This window comes from Equus quagga, chromosome 12, assembly GCF_021613505.1.
Source record: "Equus quagga isolate Etosha38 chromosome 12, UCLA_HA_Equagga_1.0, whole genome shotgun sequence".
Lineage (NCBI taxonomy): Eukaryota > Metazoa > Chordata > Mammalia > Perissodactyla > Equidae > Equus > Equus quagga.
In genome coordinates this window covers 48038895-48066454 of record NC_060278.1, presented here as the reverse complement: position 1 = coordinate 48066454, position 27560 = coordinate 48038895, and the positions used below count along the sequence as shown (strand labels likewise).

The following is a 27560-nucleotide window of genomic DNA, read 5'->3' as shown; positions in this document are numbered from 1 at the left end:
TCTATAGATATATAACTATATAGATATGGTTATATATATATCTATATAGCTCCACACACACATATACATACGATGGAATATTATTCTGTCATGAGAAAGAAGGAAATCCTTCTATTTACAACAAAATGGATGAACCTGGAGGACATTATGCTAAGTGAAATAAGCCAGACAGAGAAAGACAAGTACTGCATTGTATCACTTATATGTGGAATTTACAAAAAAGAAAATGTCAAACTCATAGAAACAGAGTAGAATAATGGTTGCCAGGGGCTGGAGGCAGGGGGAGGTATTCTCCCCACATCAAAAAAAAAAATAGTAACTATGGGAAGTAATTGATATATTAATTAGCCTGATTGTAGAGATCATTTCACAATATATGTATATCAAAACATCAAGTTGTACCCCTCTAATATATACAATTTTTGTCATTTATTCCTCAATAAAGCTGAAAGAAAAAAACATAGGCTTGATTCAGAAACTAGAATGTCTAGTCCACTATATTAGTCTACACTTCAAGCTTTATTTAAAGAACAGACACTATGAAGACAGACTTCTCCCCCTTTTGCCAGCTAGGACGTGATGAAGGCAGGAGGTCTACAACCAGAGAAGGCAGCTTGGTTGGCTTCTTCTCTTTGTGTTTTTCTCCTCTCTCACACACAGGCTGGAGGAGGGGTAGGAACTTACTGGACTGGCAAAATCCAAAGCAGGCTGATATCTCTGGTCTCACATGTGTAGGTACTAAGCTGACTTTTCCCTGGAGGTGGTACTTTTGTGAGTTGTTTTCATTGATCTCTCTCTCTCTCCATTAGGTATTTCTCACCTACAGTTTTATTGTAGTTAGATGCATCTCTATTCCAGTTGGTTGCTTACTAATTTTGTAGCTCACAGAAAGCTCACTTTTTTCTCTACCAGGCCTCTTTAGCTTTCTGGGTGGCCCTTTGTACAGGTGCTAAGAGGACCTCATGTTGTCTCTCTTCTTTGTGGTCCTCATCTGGTCATAGAAATACACTTTCTTCCTTGTCCTGACAAACTCTGGGAGTATAAGATATACAGAGAACTCTCTTTCAGCTTGCCTATCCAAACCCAAACACATTGTCTTTCCTCATGTAGCTTGGCCAGGTCTAAGAGAGACATCAATCCACTGGCCTCCTCAGCTACAGGAGATCCATGTCACCCTGAAAGGAATCTAATAAGACCCTCGTACTGGAAGGCATCACTGACTTCTCCTTTCTCCTTCCAGTGAAACCCTCCTATCTAAATTTATCTTTTCTTTAACCTATTTTTATATATTTTATCTGGTTGTGTACCTTTCTTTGATTTGGATGAGAGTCTTAAGAGTCATCGAACTTATTCTTGGCTGTCTACATTTTGCTGGTTCTGTTGATGTATGTACCAAATATGGCAGCTGAAGAATGAATGGGAAGTCAAAAAAATGAAGAAGAAAAACCTAGTCTTTTCAAATCTTAGTAAGTGAATGACAGAGAAAGATTAGGCAGCAACTTTCGGGGTTCATAGGGCATGGCAGAGTCAAAACACGGGCTTTAGAATGGTGATGAAGGGCATACATGTAGATAGTTGCAACCAGTGGAGAGGGATTTAAGTTAAAATAAGGGAAGATTTGGGGGCCAGCCCTGTGGCCAAGTGATTAAGTTTGCACATTCTGCTTCAGCAGCCTAGAGTTTCACCAATTCAGATCTTGAGCATAGACATGGCACCACTCATCAGGCCATGCTGAGGCAGCGTCCCACATAGCACAACCAGAGGCACTCACAAGTAGAATATACAACTATGTACTGGGGGGCTTTGGAGAGAAGAAGGAAAAAAAATAAAAGAAGATTAGCAACAGATGTTAGCTCAGGTGCCAATCTTTAAAATAAATAAACAAATAAATAAAATAAAGGGAACATTTAATGGAGCAAAGTTCAGAGGAAAGATGAAGGAGATGAAGAAAAGTTGGGAACGGAGGAGCAAGAGGAGAACAGAAGGGGACACATCAAGAACAGGCAATAGGCTATTTTTAGAAAAAAATTACACATTGTTTTCTTCTAAGACTAGATTAAAAATTAAGAATATGTGACAATTGGAGGTAGAGAGAAAATGATCTGGGGATATTTATGTCTGATTCTATTTTGTCTTTGAAGCAGAGGGCCAGATTAGCTGCAAGGACAAGGGCAGGAAATTGAACAGACTGGCAATAGTTTAAAGGGGAGAGAAGATACAGGGATGAGAAGTAAAGACAGCATGGTAGTTCCAGTCAGCACAGTACGTGGTCTTTCTTTAAGTCCTTACAGGGCAGGAGCAGGGCTACGTTCCCTGGAGACGACCCAAGGTATAGCAGAAGGGAGAGATCTTGATGGCAATCAGTTTACTGACAGAGTCAGAATTGAAGTGGTTTTGCCCCAGGCCAGGAGTAGAAGGTGAGAAAGTTAGGAATGGGGCTGATCAAAAGAAGATTAGGTAGGGTAATGGAATAGAGATTGAGGGAAGTTAGGAGCAGATCACGTTGGAGAAGAGAGGATTGGCAAGATGTGATTTGTCCATAGAGCACCATTTCTGGGATTAGGAAGATCTGAGAAGTAGAGAAGGGCCAAGGGATCACAAAATCCAGGTTGTGGTCACGGAAATGGGTTGCTGGAAAGGAAATTAAGTGAATGAAGAGGAGAGGGGAAAAATACCATCCCTCTGATAAGGTTCTCAATGAATGGAAACTTGGAAGTCCAAAGACAAGAACAGTAAGGATGGAAGAAAAGTGGTACCATTTTGAAGGAAAATTTGTAATTTTGAAAAGGCGATTCTTTACCTAACTAACTATAATTATGAGTCAGCTAATATGTAAAGATATACAATTGTATTTATATAAAACTTGAGTCTTTTTACTTTGAACTCACACTTACTCTGGATCTTTCACGTTTTAGAATCTACCCAGCTTCTCACACTTGGTTCTATCTCCTAGACTCTAATCTGCACGCATCCCTTCATTTTACTGAGTTCTTCTTGATTTTAACCTCAGCACCTTTTAATAATGTAATTTATACCTACATTTTTATTTTTGACTCGTTATATTCCTCACCAATTTAGGTTAACCTTTTAACCCCATGTCTAATCCACAAAGTCCAGTTCCAGTGTTCCTAGTCTGACTGCACAGTGGCAGCTGAGAGAGCACTGTTCTATAAGCAATTCTTGGCCCCCAGACGAGGTGGGGAGTGGCAAGAGTAGACAAACGAGAGAGAAGCAGAATGGGGTAAAGATTAGCCTGAATTTAGGAGCATTGAAGGGTCGAAGAAGTAGTGTAATGAAGGGAATCAGGTTTCATTTAAAGAAAGATAAGTGAAAAAGCTGAGACTATTAGATACCTCTTGGTCATTAAACAAGGGTTTTGGTGACAACACAAGGAAAAATAACAAGGGAGATCAGTAGAGGGAAAATGGTAAGAGACTGGCACCAAATGCCATAGGTGGGTATGAGTGTTCCAAGGACGACAGTTGATCGGAGAAGATATTTTCTCTTGGCAATTAAGCGCTGTCAGAAAGGCTATGGAAAAAATAGGAGATCAAAAGGCAGAGATGGCCAGGAGTGAAACAAACCAATCCCAGAGTTCCAACTGGGGAATTTGTGAGATGGTCTTTCAACAAAAAGTATGTAGAGGAGGCAGTATGCACCATAACCGACTCCAGTCTTACTATCAAAATCCTGGTAACGCTTTTTATTTCCCATTTACTGCACCATGTGCTTTCTATACCCATTCAGAGTGATTCAGCATTTGTAGAAGAGACTGATAATGCTTTCAGAATACCAAGACGATATTGCAATGGTAACAGAAGCACAGATTTAAAAAAAGATGTGTAATAAGAAGAAACATTGTTTTAATAAGTCTTTTAAATGTCATGTTAACAATTTTTTTAATCAATTGAATTTTAGTAGAAAGCCAAATGAACTAGTTTGAGTTCTTTTTCAATAATATACCCCATCACCTTGTCCACACTCTAATCGAGGTGTTAATGAAGAGTGTTAAGAGCCAAAAGGTAGGTAGCAAGGGGGCAACAAATTGAAAAGAGCCCAGATAATCCCAAACCTTTGAATAAGTAGCAAATATATTTATAAATATACACACACACATACTCTGAGAAACCGATTTGATTGGTGTGTGCAGCGCGCAATAATAGTTGCTTGGGGAGAGGGAGGCCAAAGAATTCATAGACATAATCCCAACACTCGACAAATTTATAACCTGACCAGACAAAAAAACACACATGGATTTGGCATTCCAATATTTCTTCACAACACAGCAATGAACACAAATATGTGAAGGTAAATGCCCACAGATATACAGGAAATGAGAAGTCACACATTAAAGATAGTGTAACTTTGAAAAGTGGTTAACTTACTGTCAGAATGTACTTTACCCATTGGGGAAAAAAAAAATCTCACTAAATACAAAGATATGTTTCTCATCTGCCAGTCTTTAAACCCAAATCAGAAAGGCAAGGACAACATAAAAGGACAGTAAGTTAATAAATAAATAAGCAATAAATTCAAGGGCCATGTAGAACAAAGTTGATACGTTCCTATGCCGACTATTCTACCCCTTATATTGTGTGTGTGTGTGTGTGTGTGTGTGTGTTTTCTTCTACAGCTATCTCTTTATCTGTCTTTTCCCACATCCAAAATATAAGTTCTTTGAGGGAAAAAGATTTTATCTAGTTAAGTGTTCCCAGACTCCAATACTGGGCACATCTATCGACATATAGCAACCTAAACATTGGAACTGTAGGAAATATTCAAAGATTACCATTATGTTTAATAAATGCAGATGTCAAAGAGTCAACAAACTAGGAAGAACAGGCAATATTGTTTTTTACAAAAGATATTGCCAAAAAAAATAACTGTTAGTAGAAAAGAAGTAATTGCAAATATAATTAAATAAAACTATTTAATGATTAATTCTTATAAGTATTTACCTTCCAGTCTGAGGATCAAATCCAAAGTAATGGTCTTTACAATGGTCACAACTTTGCCCGGCAAGGGAAGCGTCTTGGCAAATGCACTGACCAGTTAGGCTATTACAGATGTGACTAACTGCTCCGGCTGTATGGCACGAACATGGCAGGCAGCCAGTAGCATTGCCTGGGGAAATATAAAAACCTGGAAATAAAGAAATTCAAAGTTTTTATATATACTTTCTATCTAGTCTTTTCTTTAAAAGATAATATTTTGATTACATCAAAAACAGAACGTTCTATTGTGGCATTACCCAACTCCCAATCCAAATGTTGTTATAGCTGTTCTTAACTAGCCCATGAATTATGACCAAAGAAAGGCTGAGTAAATAATTTACATTACACCTAGGTGTCTCCCAGGCACCAAAAATTCAGAGCATTGAATATCTGCTTCATGATCTTTCCACTAAAAATTGGTCCTCCTCTAATCACCTCCATTTCAGCAAATAGCACTGCCATCTATTCAGTTGCTCAACCAAGAACCCTGAGATATCTTTGGCAGGGTAGCCAGATAAAACACAGGATGCCCAGTTAAATTTGAATTTCTGATAAACACCGATTTTTTTAGTAAAAGTATGTCTCATGATACTTGCTTATATTAGGAAATTATCTGAAATTCAAATTTAATTGATCATCCTGAATTTTGCTAAAACTGGTAACCCTTGAGCCCCTCACTTCCCTCCACCCCAACACCTAGCTAATTATCAAGCCTGTGGATATTGTCTTCTAAGAATGTTAAACCCTCTACTCTCCACCCCCACTGCCACCTCCCTAGTTAAAGTTTCCACTAAGTTTTTTATAGCTAATACTAGGTACCAGTGGCTATGGTAAGAGCATTATATTCATTATCTCATTTAGTTCTTACAGCAACACTAATAATTCAGGTATTGTTATCATGTAGATTATATAAATTAGAAAACTGAAAGTTAGGAAGGTCAGCCAACTATCCTAAAACTATAGAGTTAACAAATAGCAGAACCCAGATTCAAAACCAGGCATCTCAACTCCAGAGGCCTTCTCATCTAATGATCCCGCTTTTGGCCCCTTCCCATCTATTCTTCACAGCGTACCTGGAACAATCTTTTTCAGAGGGTAGTTTGAACATCTCATTCATCTATTTAAAACTACTTGATGATGTCCTATTCCCTTTAGGAAGACAATCTAAATCCCTAACACAGCCTGCAACCCTCCAGGCAGGTCCCATCTATCTCTCTAGTTTCATCTCACGGCTCATCCTCAACTCAGTCCACCCCAGTCATACTCCTTTCTGTTCTTGAGACTTAAAAGCCTTTTCGTGGATTGTTCTGTCTGCTGAAATGATTTTGCCCCATCTTTTCTTCTCATCTCATTCCTATGCACACAGGTCTTGTGACTTCCTGCAATCACTTACCCTATGCCAGTTTAGCCATGCCTGTTACAGTTTCAAAGCATCCTGTTTATTTCCTTTAGAGTGTTCATGAAAATTATAATTAATCTCACTTCCACTGGATTGTTACCTTCATAAAGGCAAGAACCTCATCTGATTAATTCATCACTGTCTCCTCAGCATCCTGTACAGTGCTTGGCGCCTAGTTTGCATTCCATAAACTTTTGATGAATTCATAAAAATGTATCAAATTATTAACTAGGCATTGATCCACACAAGTACTATATTTTTAAACACACAGAGTTTGGATTAATTATAAATCTATATTTTTTCTCATAGCAAAAGAAAAGAAATAAAAATATGATTCAAAAATATTTTCAAGTTACTTAAAATTTCTTGGATCCAGAAAGTGGCAGTCAATAGTTGTGAAATTAGAAAGGCATTGGACAGTTGAATGGTGGAGCAGACATAAGAGGGAGAAATGGTTCTTGTTGTGTGATTGTATGTTTTGCATGTATACATGCATACCCATGCATATATTTACACAAACAAATGCAAAATGTTACAAGGAATTTTATTGAAACAATGGTGGAAAGGTATTGCACAAGGACTCTAATGAATAAAGGTATGGCAAATAAAAATAAATTGTACAATTGTCATGACCACTAATTTAATATATATAAAATATCAGTAATATTGAAAGAGAGAGAACACAAGCACAAAGTGAATCCATTCTGTATTATCTATTCTATAGGGAAGTCCAAAAAGTAATTGGAACACTGAGAAACTCATTTGAGGCTGCAGTTGAAAACAAGCCATTCTTCCATAGCCATCAACAATTAGCTTGTTTTTCTTCTCCTAGGCCCTGCTTATTCTCTCTTAGAAAGCTTCAAGAGTACTAAAATAGAAAAGGTGGTGCTCAATGAGAGGAAAAGGAAGAAGTTCAAAATCTGTTGGAAGGAATTGACCAATCATTTTTTTTTTTAAGATTTTATTTTTTCCTTTTTTTCTCCCCAAAGCCCCCTGGTACATAGTTGTATATTCTTCGTTGTGGGTCCTTCTAGTTGTGGCATGTGGGATGCCGCCTCAGCGTGGTCTGATGAGTAGTGCCATGTCCGCACCCAGGATTCGAACCAACGAAACACTGGGCCGCCTGTAGTGGAGCGCGTGAACTTAACCACTCGGCCACGGGGCCAGCCCCTTGACCAATCATTTTTTAATAGTAATTTACAACTAGATTATATCACTTGCTTCTTTACATCCACTGACAGCACTTCGCCTTATATGCATTTCCAGAAATAGAGTATGGCTGTGACAATTAATAGACATTCTCGTACCTGATTCATGATGTAATCAAAGTCACAAATTTAGAAGGCTTCTATTTTGGATTCAAGACCACTTTGGCTGGGATTCTATGTATTTTTTTTCCTGTGAAGTAACCTGGATCCTTAAATTCCTCATGATGGCATCATGAAGGTACAAACAGCTCTCCAATTTGGATAAATTACCCATTAGGACAGATACTTAGATGTAGAATTTAATTTGGACTTACTGCAATGGCTGGGAGCCACAGAGAATTCCAGAACAACTAGAGATGATTTTTACAAGAAACGATTTATTAGAGAAATCTGTAAAGGCAAAGGGGATACATTTTGGGGCAGAAGATTGGGTTGTCCAAGTCTGGGAGACTAAAGAATGCCATAGAAAAAGCAGAAATATAAGCAGAGAAGAAGAAAAATGGTGTTAAAACACTGAGCGAAGCTGCTACCTTGAGGTAGGGCTTCAAGGAAAAGACTACATTGGAATTTGTCTTGGGGTTAATTCGTCTCCTCTCAGGAGCATGATTATAAAGGTTAATCCTACCAGTATTTTAGTTGTCCTATTTTTAAACCGTTCTAATTAGGATGACTCAGGTACCTTCCTGCTCAGTCATTACTTCTTGCCTTACTTGAATGTGCCTAATTCTAGTGACTACCTCTCCTTTTATGACTTCCAACTATAGAAAAACAACATTTTCCCTTCCTTCCTACTTAAATTTCAACTCCAGTGTGCAATTTAATGATAACGGACTTGAATTCTTTTCTTTAACTGAATACCTGTCTGAGCTCCCTCCAACAGCTCCACTTCATATTCCACATCTTTGTGGCTGCATCATTTGAACTGATCTTTTTGAGATTTCTTTCCATGAATGATTTTGTATCCCATGCTGAAGCATAGTCCTTATGACCCTGCTATTACCGTACATTAGATAGAGCTGAGAGGTCACACATATATAGCACAAATCAACCCACTAAAGTTTATTGTCTTCCTCAGTTTTATTTCAGCTAACCGCTGGTCCCAAACAAGACAAGTCCCATGTGGAAAGTAATGTGTTCCAAAGCTAAGGCAAAAAGTCACCCGTATCATAAATAGTCTTGCTTTATCCAAGAGAAGGCTTACAGAATGCTTAGAGTTCAAAGTTATTAGCAAGGCAGCTGGTATGATCTCCTGTAGTGGCCATTTGCACAGCACAGTACCTGTCCTGGGCATAAAAGAACAGCCCATTTCCTAGCAATGTCCCTCCTGAGGACCATGAACAGCAGGCTTTGCCAAGGTCTTGAAATGGGAGGAAGAAAACAAGTTTAACCTCTAGGCCTTATTCAGAAAAGGAGGGCAGAACTGAGGCTAAGCACTAATTACAAGCCATTTGGAAGAAAAGACTCTCACCTTAAGCCAGAGAATGGACATCCTATTAAGAGGAGAGTTTAGGGAGGAATTTGTGTCTCAGTATACCAGGCAACAAGAAACTATTTTAGTAATGGCTTTACAAATCAATATTTTCAGAATGAAGTGCAGTAGATGATGTTAATTTTCAAAGTAAGACGATAATTATTTTCCTCCATTTGGTGGTCTCATATAAAAATAATGCTAAAATTATTATTCACAGAGTTGACCAAATGTCAATAAATGCATAAATGAATATTAATATTATTCATCCCAGAGTATAATTTCTCTAACTTAGAAAAAATTTTAGAGCCAGCCCTGATGGTCTAGTGGTTAAAGTTCAGCGCACTCTGCATTGGCAGCCCGAGTTCAGTCCCCTGGGTGTGCAACCACACCACTGGTCTGTCAGTAGCCATGCTGTGGCAGCAACTCACACAGAAGAACTAGAATGACTTACAACTAAAATATACAACTACATACTGGGGCTTTGGGGAGGAAAAAAATAAGAGAGAGGAAGATTGGAAATAGATGTTGGTTCACAGTGAATCTTTCCCAGTAAAAAAAAATTAAACTCTTTTCAATAGTTTAGATATGCTTTAAATTCTCTGCTCTATTCCTTCTTTCTGGAATGCTATACACTCCTTGACTACCTTACCAACTGCTATTTACTTTTAAAACTCAGCTCAGGCATAGCTTTCTCAACTAAGTCCTCCCTATTGCTCATCCTTCAAGAATTAATCATTTCCTTCCCTTTAATACTTCTTTGTATTATACATTTCTAATATTGCACTTATCACACTGATGTTTTATATCTACACATGGGTCAGTTTCCCATACTAAACCATAATGCTTTAATATATTTATGATTGTATATCTTATACCAGCACAGTCCCTGGTACATAGTAATTTATTCATTTGATGCTTATGAAAAAATGGATATATGAGTGAAACGGATAGATGGCTAAATGGATGGATGGGTAGATGGATGAATGGGTATCTGTTACCCCTTAAAATATGAGATAATCTCTTTAATGCTGAAAAGGAAACCAGTCAATATAAATCTGTGCATCATGAGAGTGATCAGTCAAAGTGGCCTGGCCTATCAGGGAGGATAGGGAGAAATGTATATGGATAGTATATGAATCAGGCAGAGTAAATTTAAAATGTAATCCTTGCTATATCAACAGATAGAACAGAGCTTCAGAAAGAAAATATCACCCCGAAACTGTGTCTCCTGTTCTTAGAACAAAGGATATAATAACATGCTCATATTTGGGAATACATTCTATTGGACTTTCCTGGTTTATAAAAATCCCAGTTTTCCTGTTTATGTGACTATCCATGAAAGGTCTCCATAAACATATTCCCTAAAATTCAAATCTAATAACAACAATGGATATAAATAATGCCAGCCCTGATTACATCTTGGAGATTATAATGCATAGATGTATATGTATATTCATAATCCACAGGAAAGCTTTTCTATTCTTTGTTCCCATTTTTCTCAGTCTCTATATTTGTCAAATGTGCTCTAAAGTCTTTCTCCTACGCCATTGCAACCATCTCAAAATTTTTTCCAACTTAGGCCATGGAGATAGTCCCATTTCAAGACCCTTCAGTTCAGCCTACTATTTGATCACTATGGCCACCTAGGACTCTGTGAATTTTCATTTTTTAACTATTACTTGGATTCTGATCAACAGACAAGCCATCCCAGGACCTGCAGCAGAAGCCAGAATCATGGGTTGAGGATGATTTTGAGGGTGGGGGAAGATGACAAACACTTGTAAGAGTATCTATTTTAACCCATCCTCAAATATTTATTGAGTGAATGTTTATGACAAATATTGCGTTATTCAGAAAAAAGTTTCACTTTTCAGAGCACAGATTCTGGGGTCAGATGGATCTGGATTTTTAAAGGCTCTTCCATTAATTAGAATCCATTTCCCCTACTATAAAAGAAGAATCCTACTGGTCCTTCCATCATAAAAATACCGTGTATATTAAATGGGACTTTTCAGATAAAACTCTATTCCAAGGTCTGGCAAATAGTAGACACTCAGTAAATATTATCTATTATCATCATTGCAATTTTTATTAAGCAGTTTTCTGTTAAAGTGGGATTTTCCTAAATTAAAGTTTAAATAATGACTTGTCAAGGTCCCTTTTTTTCCAGATGTGCCTAAGATTCTGGTTCATATCGCCTATGACAAGATTCTTTCCTGGTGGCTTATCAAAAAGCTTATTCTGAGACTCAGGTCTCTCTGTGCAAAACATGTTAACCTGGAAAGCTGTATCCCCAAACACTAGGACATGTGGCATATTCGGATCTCAACTTTAATGTACTGATTTTTAATGTACTCTCAGCCATCTCATTCCAATTCCGTTGGCGGGGTCTTGCATGCAGTTCTGGTTTATGAGCTCATTACTTAACAAATATGATACGCTTCTTAAAGAAACACGATACTTTGTTTTACTTTCTAATAGTCTGTGTGAACTATAAAACACAACCAAAAGTAAATACCAGAGGGAAGCATGAGGAATTGTCCTATTAGTGCAAAACATGTCCTATGAAGCTGTTTTCATTATAAATTAGCCTTTATTTTATTTCAAAGTGGCAGAGTCCTCAATAACCCTCTCTGCCTCTCGTTCTCAAGGACAAGGGTGGGTCACTGGCTCAGGATGCCTTGACATCCTTCCGTGCCTTTCTCGGCCTGGCCTCTGATTAAGTGCCTGCTGCTGAATGTTACGAGGTCATCCAGCACTGAAAAAACGCCCTGGGAAAACATATTTAGTGCTATATTTATTAGCGTGGGGATGTGTACATTCATATATGTACACACACTCCAAATAATTTTAAATTAAAGCATTTTTAAAATACTTAATGGAGGTTAAGCAGCATTTTTAACCTCTGTTCAAGTTATTGAATGGCATATTAAAACCAATGTGGCTCTAATGTACATTCTAATGTGCACTGCTGCTTTAACAAATTGCCTATAAATTTTAGTTGAATTAAGCCTATTCCTTGTACATTCATAGTAAGGTTAGGTTAATAATACATGGGGTTTCATTATATGCACCTTCTTTAATAATGTTTTTTAAGAAAGTGGGACAAGAATCTATGTGCAGTAGTCTAGTATGGGCCAGTAATATTTACAATCACAGATGAAAAACGCAGGCAGAAGTCTTTAGGCTGGCGAGTTCACCCCTCCCACCTCCGACTTCTCCCTCTATGCCCCACTGCTCACGCACATTGGCATGGTTCCCCCCGTCATATAGGATCCAGGTCTCTCAGATGTGTTTAAAGAAATCGAATGAAAGCTTCAGATTGCAGCAGTGCATTTTAATGTGCACACTGCAGAGCTGGCTACTGTGAAACATCTGTTTCTGATAAAGAGACTTCAGGATGTTTCTTCTTTCAATGTAAATTTCATTGTAAGAGACAATAAAACCAGAAAACAAAATTCAAACTAGTATCTGAGGCTAGAAGAATCCAGAACAACAAAAAAAAGTCCAGAAGCACACTTTGACCTTTTCATATGCTATACACATGTGTGCAGAATATCTTGTTTTGTCAAAAAAATATATTAAGTACTTAGGCCAGTATTTTCCTTTCTTTCTTACACAGTAAAACACCATGTCTTCCCTATGTGTGGTTAAAGGAGCACTCGCAGACTTGCGCTATGCCCATACCTAAGAAGAGGAGAATGTCATTGAGGTATCTCTTAAATATAATTATTCACTAATTCAGAAAATATATATGGAGCACCCACCATGGAGGTGTGCTCTATGAGCCTGGGATAGAGCTGTGGGCAATCTGAAGAACAGCAATGAGACTTGTAGAGGCTGGAGAGGAACATAGGAAATGATCTGAAGACTCATGGAAATGAGGTCAGAGAGATCATGGGTGTCACAGATCACGTGGGCCATTCATGTCCATCAACTTTGTTTTATACTTACAACGCTGGAAAGCCAATAGAGGGTGGACGGATACGATCTGACCAAAGTTTGAACAGCATCACTTTTGCTGCACGTTGAGAAGTGATTGGAGAAGGATAAAGAGGAGGGACAGGAAGTTTAGGAGGCTATTCCAATAATCCAGGAGAAAGATGGAAATGGCTTGGACCAAGATGGATAAGTGAGGGTGGTGAGAAGTGGTCACATTTCATATATATATCAACAAGATTGATACTGGTAGAAGAGACAGGATTGTGGGGAAAAGAAAGGAGTCAAGGATGGCTGCAAAGATTTGGTCTGAAAAGATTACAACCCAGAAAATACTAGGGTAACATTTTCAGTTGAGCATGGGTTGATTGAACAATTTTTCCCTTCTGAAACCCCCAAAAATAAAATAAAATAAAAAACAACAGGAGAGGAAGTGGCAGCCAATGACAGATGCCTACAAGTAAAAGTGAAGCACGTGCAGTGAAGAGGCCAACAACAAGCTCATTGCTTCAGGTTGCATGACTCTGGGAAGAAAGGGTTGGATGTGAAAGCCCCAGAGGTTTCCAAAGTCAGATGTGAGGCATAGTTTATTCCTTCCCCAAACAGAAGGTTGTCCCTCTCACATTTTGGGAGAACACAACAAGTTTTCACTTTAGAAGTTAAACCAGAGAAGGCTTGGACTCAACAGGGGCGGGGATGACGGGCCACACTGAAAATTGGGATTATATGAAAGGCTGCCTGTGATGGTTAATTTAATGCGCCAGCTTGGCTAGGCTTGGTATCCAGTTGTTTGGTCAGACACTAGTCTAGATGTTGCTATGAAGGTGTTTTTTAGATTTTCGCAGAATATGAGAACACTAATCTATAGACAAAAGGGCTCACCAAGTGCTGAGAAAAATTAGTTTACCAAAAGCATATCATCACGAAATTTTCTGAAATGAGGGATATAGAATGGTGAAGCTTCTGGAATGTGAAAAAGAAAAAAAACAAGAACCTAAATGGTACTGCTAGAAGATAATGGTGACATAAATATTTTTAGTGAAAATGATTCTATATTGTGGTAAAATTTCAAACAGCTATGAGTATGGATTAAAGATAATTTCAGACATTCAAAATTCTAAAAAAAAAAATTTACTTCCCCCCTTGTAGTCTTTTTCAGAAGCTACTGGAGCATTTGCTCTACCAAATATACAAATAAACCAAGAAAAAACAATGCAGAATTTGGGAAATGAGATCCAACACAGGAGACATGAAGGAAATCCTCAGTACAGCTACGAAAGTCAGATCTAGAATATAGCTGTGTAACAGAACTGGAGATTGACTGGCTCAGATCAGAACAGGAGGATCGGGGGTTCAGATCTTCCCATGGACTGATGTATCTAGTGGAAAAAAATATATATATACACAGACACACACCACCTATTAGTTCTTTTTCTCTGGAGAACCCTAACTAATACAGATGCCCCTTGTTAAAACTCCTGATTATTTCTCAGTGTCTCCAATTAAAGAAACCACTCACTGAGTGCATGCAATGTACAAGGAATTATATTAGTCTTGTAGCTATACAAGTTGAATAAGATAATCCTTGCTCTCAAGATATTGAAATTCTAACAAGGGAAATAAGACAACTGTACAAGTAAAGAAAATACAAGAATATTTTAAATATGATTATTTTCATTAATAGGGATGATCCCCATTCTATATCCTCCTTAAAAGAGAGGACAATTTGCCATAAACCTTTGGCGAGTAGTTTTGTGAAATCTGTGCTTAGGCAAACGGCCACCAAGAAATTATCCTCTTAAAAAACAACGCTGTATCAGGTAAATCCCAAAAAGAAAGGGACCAGAAGGAGATAGAAGAGACAATGATGGGGGAAGAAAAAGATTGTGATTTTCCAGTATTTTTAAATTTAATCTGTATTTTTACCAAAACTTATGTGCAGATAGAATTTGGAATCAAATAGAATTTAAAAGTTCACAGTAAAATAGGGGTCCACTGCTCCATCCTCCTCCCAGGAATCTCCCTGCTCAGAACAACCACCGGTAACTCCTTTAGACTTTTATTTCTGTGTTTCTGAATAACAAACATATATTGTTCCCCCTCAACTTTTAAAATTTAAACTATTGCCTTCTTACTGTAGACGGTGAGTAATTAGCTCGTTATGCCCCTCCTCAGTAATTTCTGTATTTGATTAAGTCAATGTTCAGAGATTATTTTGTTATGACTATATAAATCTATTTCACATATCTGCCTTATAATATGTTTTGATTATATTTCCTTCCTTGAAAAATTTGCCTCTGCTAGTTTTCTAGGGATCTCTTAGGTATTTCTAGGAATCAAAACTCTCCAATAGAAATTTATCCAAGAAATCTATCAGTTTCTTTTTTTCCCCACTTAATATATCAATCCACTGGAGAACCCGAATCCTTGATCCTCCTCTTTTGATTTCAGTCAGCTGATCTCCAGCTCTGTTGCATAGCTGTATCCTAGCTCAGAATGAAACATCAATAAACTATAACAATAGATAATTACTCTCAAAGATATAACATTTGATCTGTTAGCTGTAGCTACCTTATTTAGAAAGAAGAATATATACATCATGGTTATTTGTGCAGGAGACTAAGTCCCTTATCAAAATTAGAGACATTCATAAATAGTAAAAGGGAAGTATCTTAGGATATCAAAAAGAAAGACAATTGATGGCAAATTTGGAAGGGTGACCCTGAAGCTGAAGAAGCACAGTGTGCTGTAGCTGGCATGTGGGCCAACTGCCCAGCTGTCAGTAATCTTCCTCTTTTCTCAGATGCTCACCACCTTGCTCCTACCTGAAGGTGTGGTGCTCAGAAGCCATGCTTATTTTATGCAACCTTGACACTCCCGGCCATGGTGAATTGGCTCAGAGGTAGCCACCAGAACAAAACTGAATCAATTAGAATTTCCCTCTTGGAATTATAACTGAGGCCGCTACAAAGTCTCTCTGTATAGCTGGAACTAGAACTGTAAGCAGACTCGGGGGGGCATGGGGTGGCCATATAACCATGCAGACAGGGAGAGACGAGCTGAGTGTGCTCTTCTGCAGAGAGAGAGAATATGAATGGGAATGAACGAATGAATGAATACATATCAATGGGAGCTCCCATATCAGGTTTTGTGGGGCACCCAGTGATAATATAGCCTCCACTTACGTTTGAGCTGGTTCAATTTTTTTTGGATACTTATATCTCAAAAAGAATTAACTATTCATCAATTCCTTCCTGTCTCTTTGGATTTACTTGTCACATTGACCAATGTCAAAGGAAAGGTATGGCTCAACTTTCCTCAGCTAGATTCCTTATCAGGTAAAACAGGACTTTAGTCCTACACAGGCAAATCACTCATTTGTATCATACTCATTTGCACAGGCTCATATACCTTAGAGCTGATTGTGGCAGGCAGGACAACAATTAATACAGCTGTTAAACAACTGATAAATATTTACACTTATCATGACATCATGACAAATTTATTATAAAGAAACTGTATTGTTTTAGTTTAAATCATATAAAGGCAAGGAGAAAGCCATAGATAGGGTCCATCTTTCTTCCAGTAGGGAAACAGATGGAAAGATGGGTACAGTAAGACTAAACAGTAGCCTATTTTATTAATTTGGTGGCGCTTAAAAATAATTCTAGATGTTTCTATGTGATGCCAGAATCTATAGCCCATTCACTCAAAACACTTGGTCAGCTTTATTCAGAAAATCAGTTAATCATCTGAATATTTGGCATTGTATAGATAATCAACTCAAGTTTTCATTTCTCTGGAAAATAAAATTTATTCTCGCTTTTCTTACTTCAGATTTTCTTTTTAGTTGTTAAAAGGGGATTTACTTCAAGCTGAGAAATTAAATATAAGTAAGTCTCAATTATTAAGCGTCTGATTGGCTGGCATTCATCTAAAGGGTCATCCCAAATACAGCAACACAAATATGCCACACAACCTTGAACAAATTGAATAGTTGTATCTGTATTGGATAATGATACAAATACAGCAATGATGTTGGAAATAGACTTTTTAGAAATCCCAACCCAGAAACAAAGATAAGGGATAATGAAAGGAAAGTCATTGTGCCCTGAAAATGTCATACATTTCTTTCTTACCTGGTTGACACTGATTACACCTTCTTCCTTGACGATTAGGCAAACATAGGCACTGGCCACTGATTGGGTCACAAATGGTCCCAGGCAATGTCCCCAAGGAGTCACACTCACACATCTGGCAGCCTTGGAAATTGCCAATGGTCAAATTGTACCTGTGAGGCTCACACTGATTACAATGAAGACCTGTTACTCCTAATTTGCAAGGACATTGTCCTGTTGATTTGTCACACAGCAGAGAGCCATTTACTGTTCCACGGCTATCACAGTTACAAGGCAGACACAGGAAAGAATTATTTTGCTGCAGGTAGAAGTATCTGTCCAAACATTCATTGCACTGTCTCCCTCCAACATTGGGTTTACAGATGCACTGCCCTGTCGCAGCCTCACAGACACTCCCAGGGACGGATCCAGCTGCATCACAGTCACAGGCCTTACAACTGGCGATGTCCAGCCCATAAAAGTGTTCTCTGCAGGTGTCACACTGAAGTCCTTTGGCTTCTTTTTTGCACTCACACTGCCCGGAAAGAGGATTGCAGAGTTTGTTCACTGAGCCGTGGACGTTACACTGGCAGGGCTCACATCCGTCATCGTTAAAACTTCGGAGAAATTTAAATCCAAAATTGCAATGATCACATCGAAGGCCTAAAGATAAAATGTGTTTTAAAAGGTGAGGATGAGAAAATGATCCCATTCAAGCTTTCAAGATAGCTGACATACAAACAATGCTACTGCCAACATTTAATGCAAACACAAAACGTTGTGTTTTCTCACAAGCAATGCCATAGAGGGCTGATCATATACTCAAAATACAATGGCAATGCTTAATTTGGCACTCACACCCAACTTTATTTTTGTAATGTGCTGTACAAAATTTTATTTATTACTTAATGCAAATAAAAATGTTTAATGCAAATATTGCTTCTGTTACATGTACAAGAGTTCTTTTCCTCTTTAGCAAATATTAAAACTATTATTTTAAAGCTATTTAACTATATTAAAACTGTTCTTTTTACTTACTTTATATTAAGAAAGCACAGTCACTTAAAAGTAGAGAGCAAAATACATTTTCAAAGGCATACAGAAGAATCACATATTCCCACATTATTTTCCTCGAAATCAGAATCCCCTAAAAATGTTTATAATACAATGGTAAGCTGATAACTATTTTTGTGATAATAGTATATACACTTGCTTCTGGATATCATACATTTACATAATTACTATAAATAAAACTTATCCAGAGCATTTTTTATTTGAATGCTTTTATATGCTCCTATATTTTATCATTTTCAATTAATATAAATTATGTTCTCCTTGGCTCATAAAGCAATCACATTGCTTGTCATATTGTGTGATTCAGAGCATACTTCTTTAAACACTAAGTAAATTCTGCTCTTTATATTACTTCTATTTAAAAGAGACATATAGACATTTCACAAACAGAGAAAAATGTTTTTTCACCTAAACTTAAACCTCTGACAACTTAGGTTAGTTTCCAAAAGAGTCTACAAGGCAAAAGAATAAACATGTTTTTGAATAGTAAAGGTTGAGATGCAAAATACTCCCTTTAGATGGTCTTCACATATCCATGAATTTAAATAACTATGTGGGGTTGAATCAATTGAAACATTTATTTCAAGCTATAATAGCAATAAAAAAAATTAGTCCTAAAATAAGAGTCAAAAACACACTCAGGAACTCATATGTAGAAAAACATTTCCTAAACTGGAAGGAAATGCATAATATATATGTATATATATGGATAAAAATTCAAGAACTCCAACGGAAGGCAAGTTCTTTAACAGTGATGAATGGCCCACCTAAGGCATATCATTTAATTTCAATAAGGAAAATAAAAAAGGACCACTATTGCTGCAAATTTTAAAAATAACTGTATTGTTAACAAGAATTATGACTCATTTTGAACTATTAAAATTGGTCTACATGGATTCATATCATATCAGTTTTAAAAATATGCGCAGTGCTTATTTGAATATGCCATACATATTCGTGACAGGTAATCTATTCCTAACGACACTCAGAAAGGCCTAGAGGGTACCACAGTCGGTGTTAACAAGTGCAGCCGAGTTAGCACACTTGGCATTTAATTCACATTCTTCTCCCCTTTTATTCTAGATGAATGACCTACTTTAATCAAATTATTGGTGCTAATGTATTTTACCGGTGATAGAATCATTAGTAAGATTTAACAGTTTTGTTAAGTCTAACAGTTTGCTTTGTGAAGCACAGACAACACACACTTGTATTTTCTGTTGTTGTTTTTTTTAATCACATTAAGAAGGTAAAATTGAATAACGTTACTTGCTAATCCCATTAGGAAAAGAAATATATATACATGTCAGGTTTACATTTTGATTAAAAAGACTGCCTGTGCAGAAATCACTCTACAAATAATATCAAAATGATGATGTCATGCTCAAAAATACATATTTATATTTTCCTGCAGAAAGCGATCTGGATCAACCAATAATATAGGTAAATGTCAGGGAGGTCATAAGAAATTCCAAGTAAATAGTAAAGTTTGGTTTTTTTGCCTTCTTGAGCTCTGGCATCGAACCATCACAGGAAAGATTTTATTGATATAGGGCCGTAACCATTTCATTGTCTTTAAAGACCTTCCTTTAAATTTTGTTTTCACATCTTGAGTTTAAAATATATCTCACATTAAAGAACAAAGGATGCCATATAGGTTGAATTTACAGATCTTAGAATTCATTCAGCAACACAGATAACACTCAGACAAAAATGTGCTCCTCTTTACAAGTTAATTATTCTTTTCATCGGAAAAGTTAGTTTTTATATGCTTGAAATGCATAAGGGCAAGTTATGTTAAAGATTTTGATGTAATCTTTCTTTAAACTAGATAAATCTTGTGTAATACCATTAAGCATGGCCATATTCTTTTTCATTTTTTATTTTTTATTTTTTTTATTTTTTATTTTTTTTAAAAGATTTTTATTTTTTCCTTTTTCTCCCCAAAGCCCCCCGGTACATAGTTGTATGTTCTTCGTTGTGGGTCCTTCTAGTTGTGGCATGTGGGACGCTGCCTCAGTGTGGCTTGATGAGCAGTGCCATGTCCACGCCCAGGATTCGAACCAACTTAACACTGGGCCGCCTGCAGCGGAGCGCGCGAACTTAACCACTTGGCCACGGGGCCAGCCCCAGCCATATTCTTTTTTATTAAATTAAAATGGAATGCTTGTCTAGCCAAATTGTATAAAACTATGTATTTATATCTATATATATAAAAGATAAAGAATTAGCTTTAGCGTTATATCACAGAAAGGAAAATGTTATTCCGAGTGATATGTTCCTATGTATGTGTATAGGGATGTAAGCATTTGTGTGCATGTGTGTGTGTGTGTGACTGCCAGGCACGTTTTTATTATTATAAGGTTCAGGTCAGTGTTAGAAAAACCATGGAAGGCTTGGTGTCTTGGATGACAATAGAAAGGTGAAAGTCTTTTTTAAACTTCCTATATGAACCAAGACATGTTCAGTTACAACACGAGACTCACTTCATCAGGAAACTTTCGTCTCATAATATTCTCATATATCAAAATTTCAAAGTGCATTATGTACATAGTGCATTTTGGGCACTTGATAAATTTTGTCCTTATGTGGCTGTGGTTCCCCTCAAAAATGTTGGATGTAATAAATTGCTATAATCAAATCTAATTTCTGAAAAATACCTGTGGGAGTAACAAACAAAAAAGCACGTCTTGTATAAAAAAATGATAAATAACACCGAAGGTAGCTGTTTATTATAATCAGCTTGGCAGTGAATTACAAAATTAAAATTATGTGGCCCTTTATAACTAACTCTAGCAATGGACGTGATCTGTGGAATTATATTGACTTGTTTTGCATTTCATAGGAACAGTTCAAAGAAATATAATAGAAAAAAATGGAAAGATTTATCACAAAGGACCCTGTAGCACAGAATATTTTGAAAAAGATCCATTTATATTGGTCTGTTAAGAAAACTAGCATGGAAATGATTTGCTTAGAACTCATTAAGTGTAAAACATTTTGAAAAAGTGCTAATTTTCTAAAAGAAACATCTAGGCAGTAAGCAAATTATATTTTTCTATGACTTATTAGTATGGCCCTATGTGAACTAACACATCTACAAAATAAAGAAACTTCTAAAGGGTTGATTAAACTAAGCTTCAAGCTGTAGTTTGATAGAATTATTAATTTAATCATTTTTAGACAGTTAATTTCATCCAAATTGTTTCTTTTTTCCCCAGCCTGCCTTGAGCAAGGAAATCTGCTTTACTCTTCAGTTAAGAAATCAAATAGAGAATTTTATTCCAGACGGTAATAGAGACGTGACTGTAAACTTTGGCATTACACATACCAATAACATTTGCTTTGCACTTGCACTGGCCTGAATTTGGGTGACAAGTAACATCTCCATCCACTGTCCCAGAGGTATTACAGTTACAGGAACTGCAGCCATCAGGGTCCCACTCCTGTAGATTGTAAAATCCATTCTGGCACTGATTGCACTGTCTGCCAGACACGTGTCTCTTACAATTACACTGGCCTCCAATCTGGAGAAGATACAACATTTTGTAGAATGATGAACGTATCTATTTTTAGATAAGTTGCTCATTAGGTACAAGACAGGGAGGGAGGGAGAAAAAAACTTTCAATGTTAAACAGACAAGAAGGTAATAAGGTATTTTTCCCCCTGACACAAAAATATGGAAAGCTTCGGCGCGATGAATATATAGAACTGAAAGAAAATACACCCCAGAGAAGTCAGTAGGATATGACTTAAGGGAAACGTGAAATGAAGCATTAAGCACCAGAGAAAGAAATCAAAATATAGTCATGTGGAGATTGAAAACAGAAAGAGCCAGCAGTTAAGTTAGTCTTTACAACTCTACCTCTCTTTTTGTTCCTCTCATTTACTGTCCTGTTAATCCAAACTGGTTTTATACATGCCAGGTGCTTAAACTAAGGAAGAATCTTTCTATAATATTATTATCTCCTTAAGGTTTTAACAACGTCTAAAATAAAGTTCTTTGTGAATAGCATCCATTTACGCCCACTGATACTGATCCTGCTAACGTTTTTTTTCACACCATTCTGCTTTTAGGAATATTTCAGTATACTTATTGTTTATTTGTAGCAGGATGCAATTACATTAAGTATAATTAGCTGATTTATATTATGGTAAAAAATGCAAAAGAAAGTTACGTGTTTTAGAGCATTGTCAAGCAAAGTAACAGCTGAAAAAAGGAGTATTTTTCCTCTTAAAGCTGCTGTTTAAGAATGAAAATATGTAAAATCCGTAATCCTCATCTATGATATACATAGACAATACCACGTTGGTTATAGAAAGATTATTAAGAGCTAGAACTTTTCGTAAGAGAACATATACATATAAAATGTGAAACAAATACGAGAAATTCAATAATAACTTATCTGTTCACCGGAGATGTGCATGCAGACATCAAATATCATAAAGTTCCTGGCAGTCCCCCCCCCCGATTTCCTTTCACTTGGACTGAATCCAGCCCTCCACATTTGGGGACAGGGTCATCACAGAGGGAAGTAACCTATGGCTTGAATCACTTTAAATCTCAGAGATATTTCAAAAGTTCACATGAGGTTGGGATGCAATTACAAAGAGGTAAAGAAGGGATTTTTAATCAAATAATTTTTACAAATCTACCTACCACTCTCCCATTTTTCCTTATCTGAGAAATAGGGACTCATTGGAATCATTAAGGATAAAATAATTGACATGAAAACATCCAATAGTTTGATAAATAAAAGTTCATACGTGCACCAGATGTTGTTGTAGAAAACAATGAGCTTCAATAGCAAAGACACATGTAGGTCCAGAAAGATACACAAGGACCATGAATTGTCTCCTTGGACCTGGCTGTATTCCCCATCCCCACTCTCAACCAGACCCATGGGAACCAGACCCTTACTCAAGATAGGCATTTGGTTTGGTCTGCAAAAATAAATGGCACTTATTGGTGGGTATCTGTTACATATATCTGTGAAAATCTAATAGGCCTCTGATTACATAATTATAACACTTCACGTCCATCACCCTATAATTAAGCCCTTATTTTTTGCTGTTGCTTCACATGCATTAGTCTTGTTCTCCAAACAGATGGCAAGTACCTTCAGGGATTGGACATACGTTATATTTCTGTCAAAGAATAACCTTATAAATTCTCCACATCTGAAGAGCGCTCTTTGAAAGATCAAGAGCAGGAAAGAGTGAAAAAAGTAAAGAGAAATCAAAGTGTATTCTGGCAAAACTTTATCTCCTGTACATTTCGTTATATTCTTATTTAAACGTAATGCATATATTACATAGAACTTCCTTAACTCTTGAAATGTAGATAAGACTGCCTATAACCCTAACTTCATTCCTATTGAAGGACAAAAGTGCTCCTAAGTTGATGAGAATTCTATTGATATTTCCATGGTCACCCTGACCCTAAATTTCTGCTTCTTCCATTTTGGAATCTTCTTGCCACCTGAGAGCTCTGCCTTGTATCTGCCTAGAGGTGAAATTTAGCCAATGCCTCAATTTCAAGAAGAGAAGCTCTTGTTAAAAATAAACATGAACTAAACTTTACCATAGATTTTGGGTGAAAGAAGAATGAGAGCTTTACTTCGTAAATTTTTATATCTTTTTAGTTTCCCTACAACTGGGGATTTTCATAGGCTTCTGCACTCCAATTAGTCACCATTTCTGTGCCTTCTCTCTCCCTACTCCTCACTCCTCTCTAATACCTGTCTATTTTTCCTCTTTACACCTGACTCTCACCTTTTACACAGAACATCTCAAAAGCATCCATTATTGCCTTGATTTTTTCAACACCTCCATCTTATCAAGGTTTATTATGTCGATTAAACTAAATCTTTCAATATGAGAAACTCTGCAGCAAATAATATAATTTTACTCCCATTTCATTAACCTAAAACTTTGTATAACACATATAGATTATAACTTCTCTATATTAGCTATACCTTAAAATGTGATTAAAAAGTAAGTGATAAAAGGCTGTATGGTTTTAATGAGCTCATTTTCATCAGTTTCTCAAAATTCACCTGAAAACACAAATTTACTTTTGTACAACTCAACTGTTGATACTCTTCATTTTAAGGAAGGGACCATAAATCTACTCATACTTTAGGACCAATTCCTGTCCACTGAAAGGTGTGCCTCTTCCCTTTAAAAACATGCTTCCAAAAAGTCAGATACAAAACATGTCTGTTTCCACACTCTTTAGTAGAATACTCCTACACTAGACCTAGATTGACCTTTGGTTTTCTTTGGCCAATAGAATGTCAGCAAATCTGATGCAAGCAGAGACTTGAAATGCTTGCCACTTTGGAGTTTGTTTTCTCTTCCTGGGGTTCAAACCCTGAGACCACCTTGTAAACAGGCTCAAGCTATCCACTGGAGGTTTACGTGACGTGTGGAAGAGACCTGAGTTGCCTGGCTAGTAGTTGCTCCTATCACCCCACTTAACAGCCTGCTTGACAACAACCGGATATATCAGTGAGGCTTCTAGATCATCCAACTTCCGGCTGACCAGCTAGCTAAGCATAGATAAGTGAAAGATCCCAAATGAGGTCAGCCAAGCCAGCCCAGACCACCGCCAAGCCAAATCATAGCATCCTAAACTAAGTAAATGGGTTTTGTCATTTTAAGCCACTAACTTAGCAGCAAATGTAACAGATACAATATCATTGACCAGAATTTAAATTACATTTTTATGCCTACCTGCCAGGGAGGTTGAAAAATGTAATTTATTCTCTATGATTATCTCGTCAGCTAATATTGAGATTTCTTTAGTAATGTAGAAGGGAAAACAAATAATAGAGTACAATTGCTGTCTGATAACAAGCAAATGTATATTCATACTTCAAGCCATAGAAATTCTTCTGCTCTTTAACGCTTAAAATATGGTCTTGGTTTTGTAAGTTTTGGTCTTGTGTGCTTCAAGCCACATGAGCAAAGAGGAAAAAAGATGTTCTCCATGAGCTCTAGTTAGAAACTCAGAAATAACTTTTGATTAGCCTGACTTGGGTCATATGTCTTTTTCCCTAGTTTCTTTCTTTCTTTTTCTTTTTTCTTTTTTCTTTTTTTTTTGCTGAGGAAGATTCACCCTGAGCTAACATCTGTTGCCAATCTTCCACTTTTTGCTTGAGGAAGATTCATCCTGAGCTAACATTCATGCCAGTCTTCCCCTATTTTGTATGTGGGACGCCGCCACAACATGGCCACCAACAAGTGGCATAGGTCCACGCCTAGAAACCAAACCCGGACCACTGAAGTGGAGCATGCCGAACTTAACCACCAGACCACGGGGCCAGTCCCCACTTTTTTCCTAGTTTCTTAAGAGAGATCTTTCTTCTTTTCTAATATAGAGAATTGGTGCTTATATTATCCCTAAATGTGCTATATAGGCACCTCACAGTTTTGATATATTGTTTTCATTTTCATTCAATTCAAAATACTTTCTAATTTTCCTTTGATTTCTTCTTTGATCTGCAGGTTATTTAGAAGTCTGTTATTTAGCCTCCAAATATTTAGGGAAATTCCAGAAATTATTCTGCTATTGATTTCTCATTTAATTTAATGATTATAGTTAGATAACATACTTTATATGCCTTGACTCCCTTTAAATTTATTGAAGCTGGCTTTACAGCCCAGAATTTGATCTATTTTGGTAGATGTTTTGTGTAGACTGGAAAAGTATGTGTATCCTGCTGTGCTGTGTTCCATAATTGTCAATTAGTTCAAGTTGGTTGATAGTGTTGTTCCAATCTTTATATTTACTGATTTTCTGTTAGTTTTCTATTAATTATCAAGGGAGGGATATTGAAATTTTTGCCTATAATTGTAGGTTTTTCTACTTCTCCTTTCAGTTTTGTCAGTTTTTGATTTGTGTATTTTTAAACTCAGTTGTTTGGTATATAAATGCTAAGAATTATTATATCTTTTTGATGAATTGAATTCTTTTGCAATATGACTTTTCTTTATTCTGGGTAAAACTTTTGCTCTGTAATCTACATTTTCTGATATTAATAAAGTCACTGCAGCTTTCTTATGATTTGTGCTTGCATGGTATATCTTTTACCATCTTTAACTTGTAACCCGTGTATGTCTTATATTTAAAATGTCTTTTTTAATAGGCAGCATGTAATCAATTTTTAGGGTCTTACATTTCATTCAATCTTCCAATCTCTGACTTTTTTATTTAAGTTCTCAACATCTTCCTGATTGTTATTATAAACATATTTTTCTAGAAAATTGTCTTTTAATTTCAGTGTTGAGATTTATTTTCCATAGCATAAATATGTTTATAGTATTCATCCTGATGTTTTTATATACCTACCATATATACAGTTACATACTCTTTTTTATGCCTTCTGTTCTTATCAACTTTGCTTAGGGTTTCTTCTTTTATTGTTTTTTTTAATCAAAGAGCAATACTTAGAATTTCTTGATTTTTTTTTATAGTTCCTTTAGTTTCTGTTTAATTTTTTTTGGTCTTTTCTTTTTCCTACAATCTTTAGGTTTATCTTCTGGCTTTTAAGTGGAGTATTTAGAATATTCAAATTTAACATGATTATTGATAATCACTATGGGTAGGTTTAAATCTAGGATCTTGCTGTTTCCTTTTGTCCCAACTGTGTTCCTCTTTCCTGCCTGCTTTTGTATTGCCTCATATTTTCATGACTCCATTTTCTCTCACTTTTGGCTTATTAGCTGTAACTCATCGTTTTCTTATTTTAGTGGTTTCCTTGAGGTCTATGATACATGTCTTTATCACAGTCTATCTTTAAAGGGTAAACTACTTCACATATAGTATAAGCACCTTACAATAGAATGCCTCCCTTTCTCCTCCTAACTATTGTGCTAATGTTGTCACAAATTTTACTTGCATATGTATTATAAACCACTTAACCCAGTGTTATCTATTTATACTACCAATTATTTTATAAAGAGAATTAAACAATCAGATCATATACGTACCCAGGCAGTTACCATTTTTGGAGCTCTTCATTTCTTTGTGTAGATCCATATTTCCATCTGATACCATTATACTTCTGGCTGCAGGAATTCATATTAACATTTCTTATAGTGTAGGTCTGCTTGTGATGGAGTCTTTCATTTTATGTATTGTAAACATTTTTCATTTCACCTTCACCTCAGAAAGATAGTTTTGCTAGGTATAGAATTTTAAGTGCATCAGTTGTTTTTCTCCATGTACTAAGTGTGTTGCTTTGCTGTCTTCTTGTTTGCATTTATTTCTGACAGGAAATTTCTTGTCATCCTTATGGTTCTTCGTCTGTATATAATGTATCTATTTCCTCTGGCTGCTTAATGTTTTA

The 27560-nt window shown here is 36.5% G+C and overlaps 1 protein-coding gene across 1 annotated transcript in view; it reads right to left on the bottom strand.

Moving 5' to 3' along the window:
- USH2A (usherin) overlaps nt 1-27560 on the bottom strand; it is a 733563-nt gene that overhangs the window by 566136 nt on the left and 139867 nt on the right. Inside the window, exons 11-13 of the mRNA XM_046679838.1 lie at nt 21535-21730; nt 17151-17792; nt 4959-5142 (exon numbers count right to left, since the gene is read on the bottom strand). Coding sequence (XP_046535794.1) covers nt 4959-5142; nt 17151-17792; nt 21535-21730 — 1022 coding nt within the window. The remainder of the gene's footprint in view (nt 1-4958; nt 5143-17150; nt 17793-21534; nt 21731-27560) is intronic.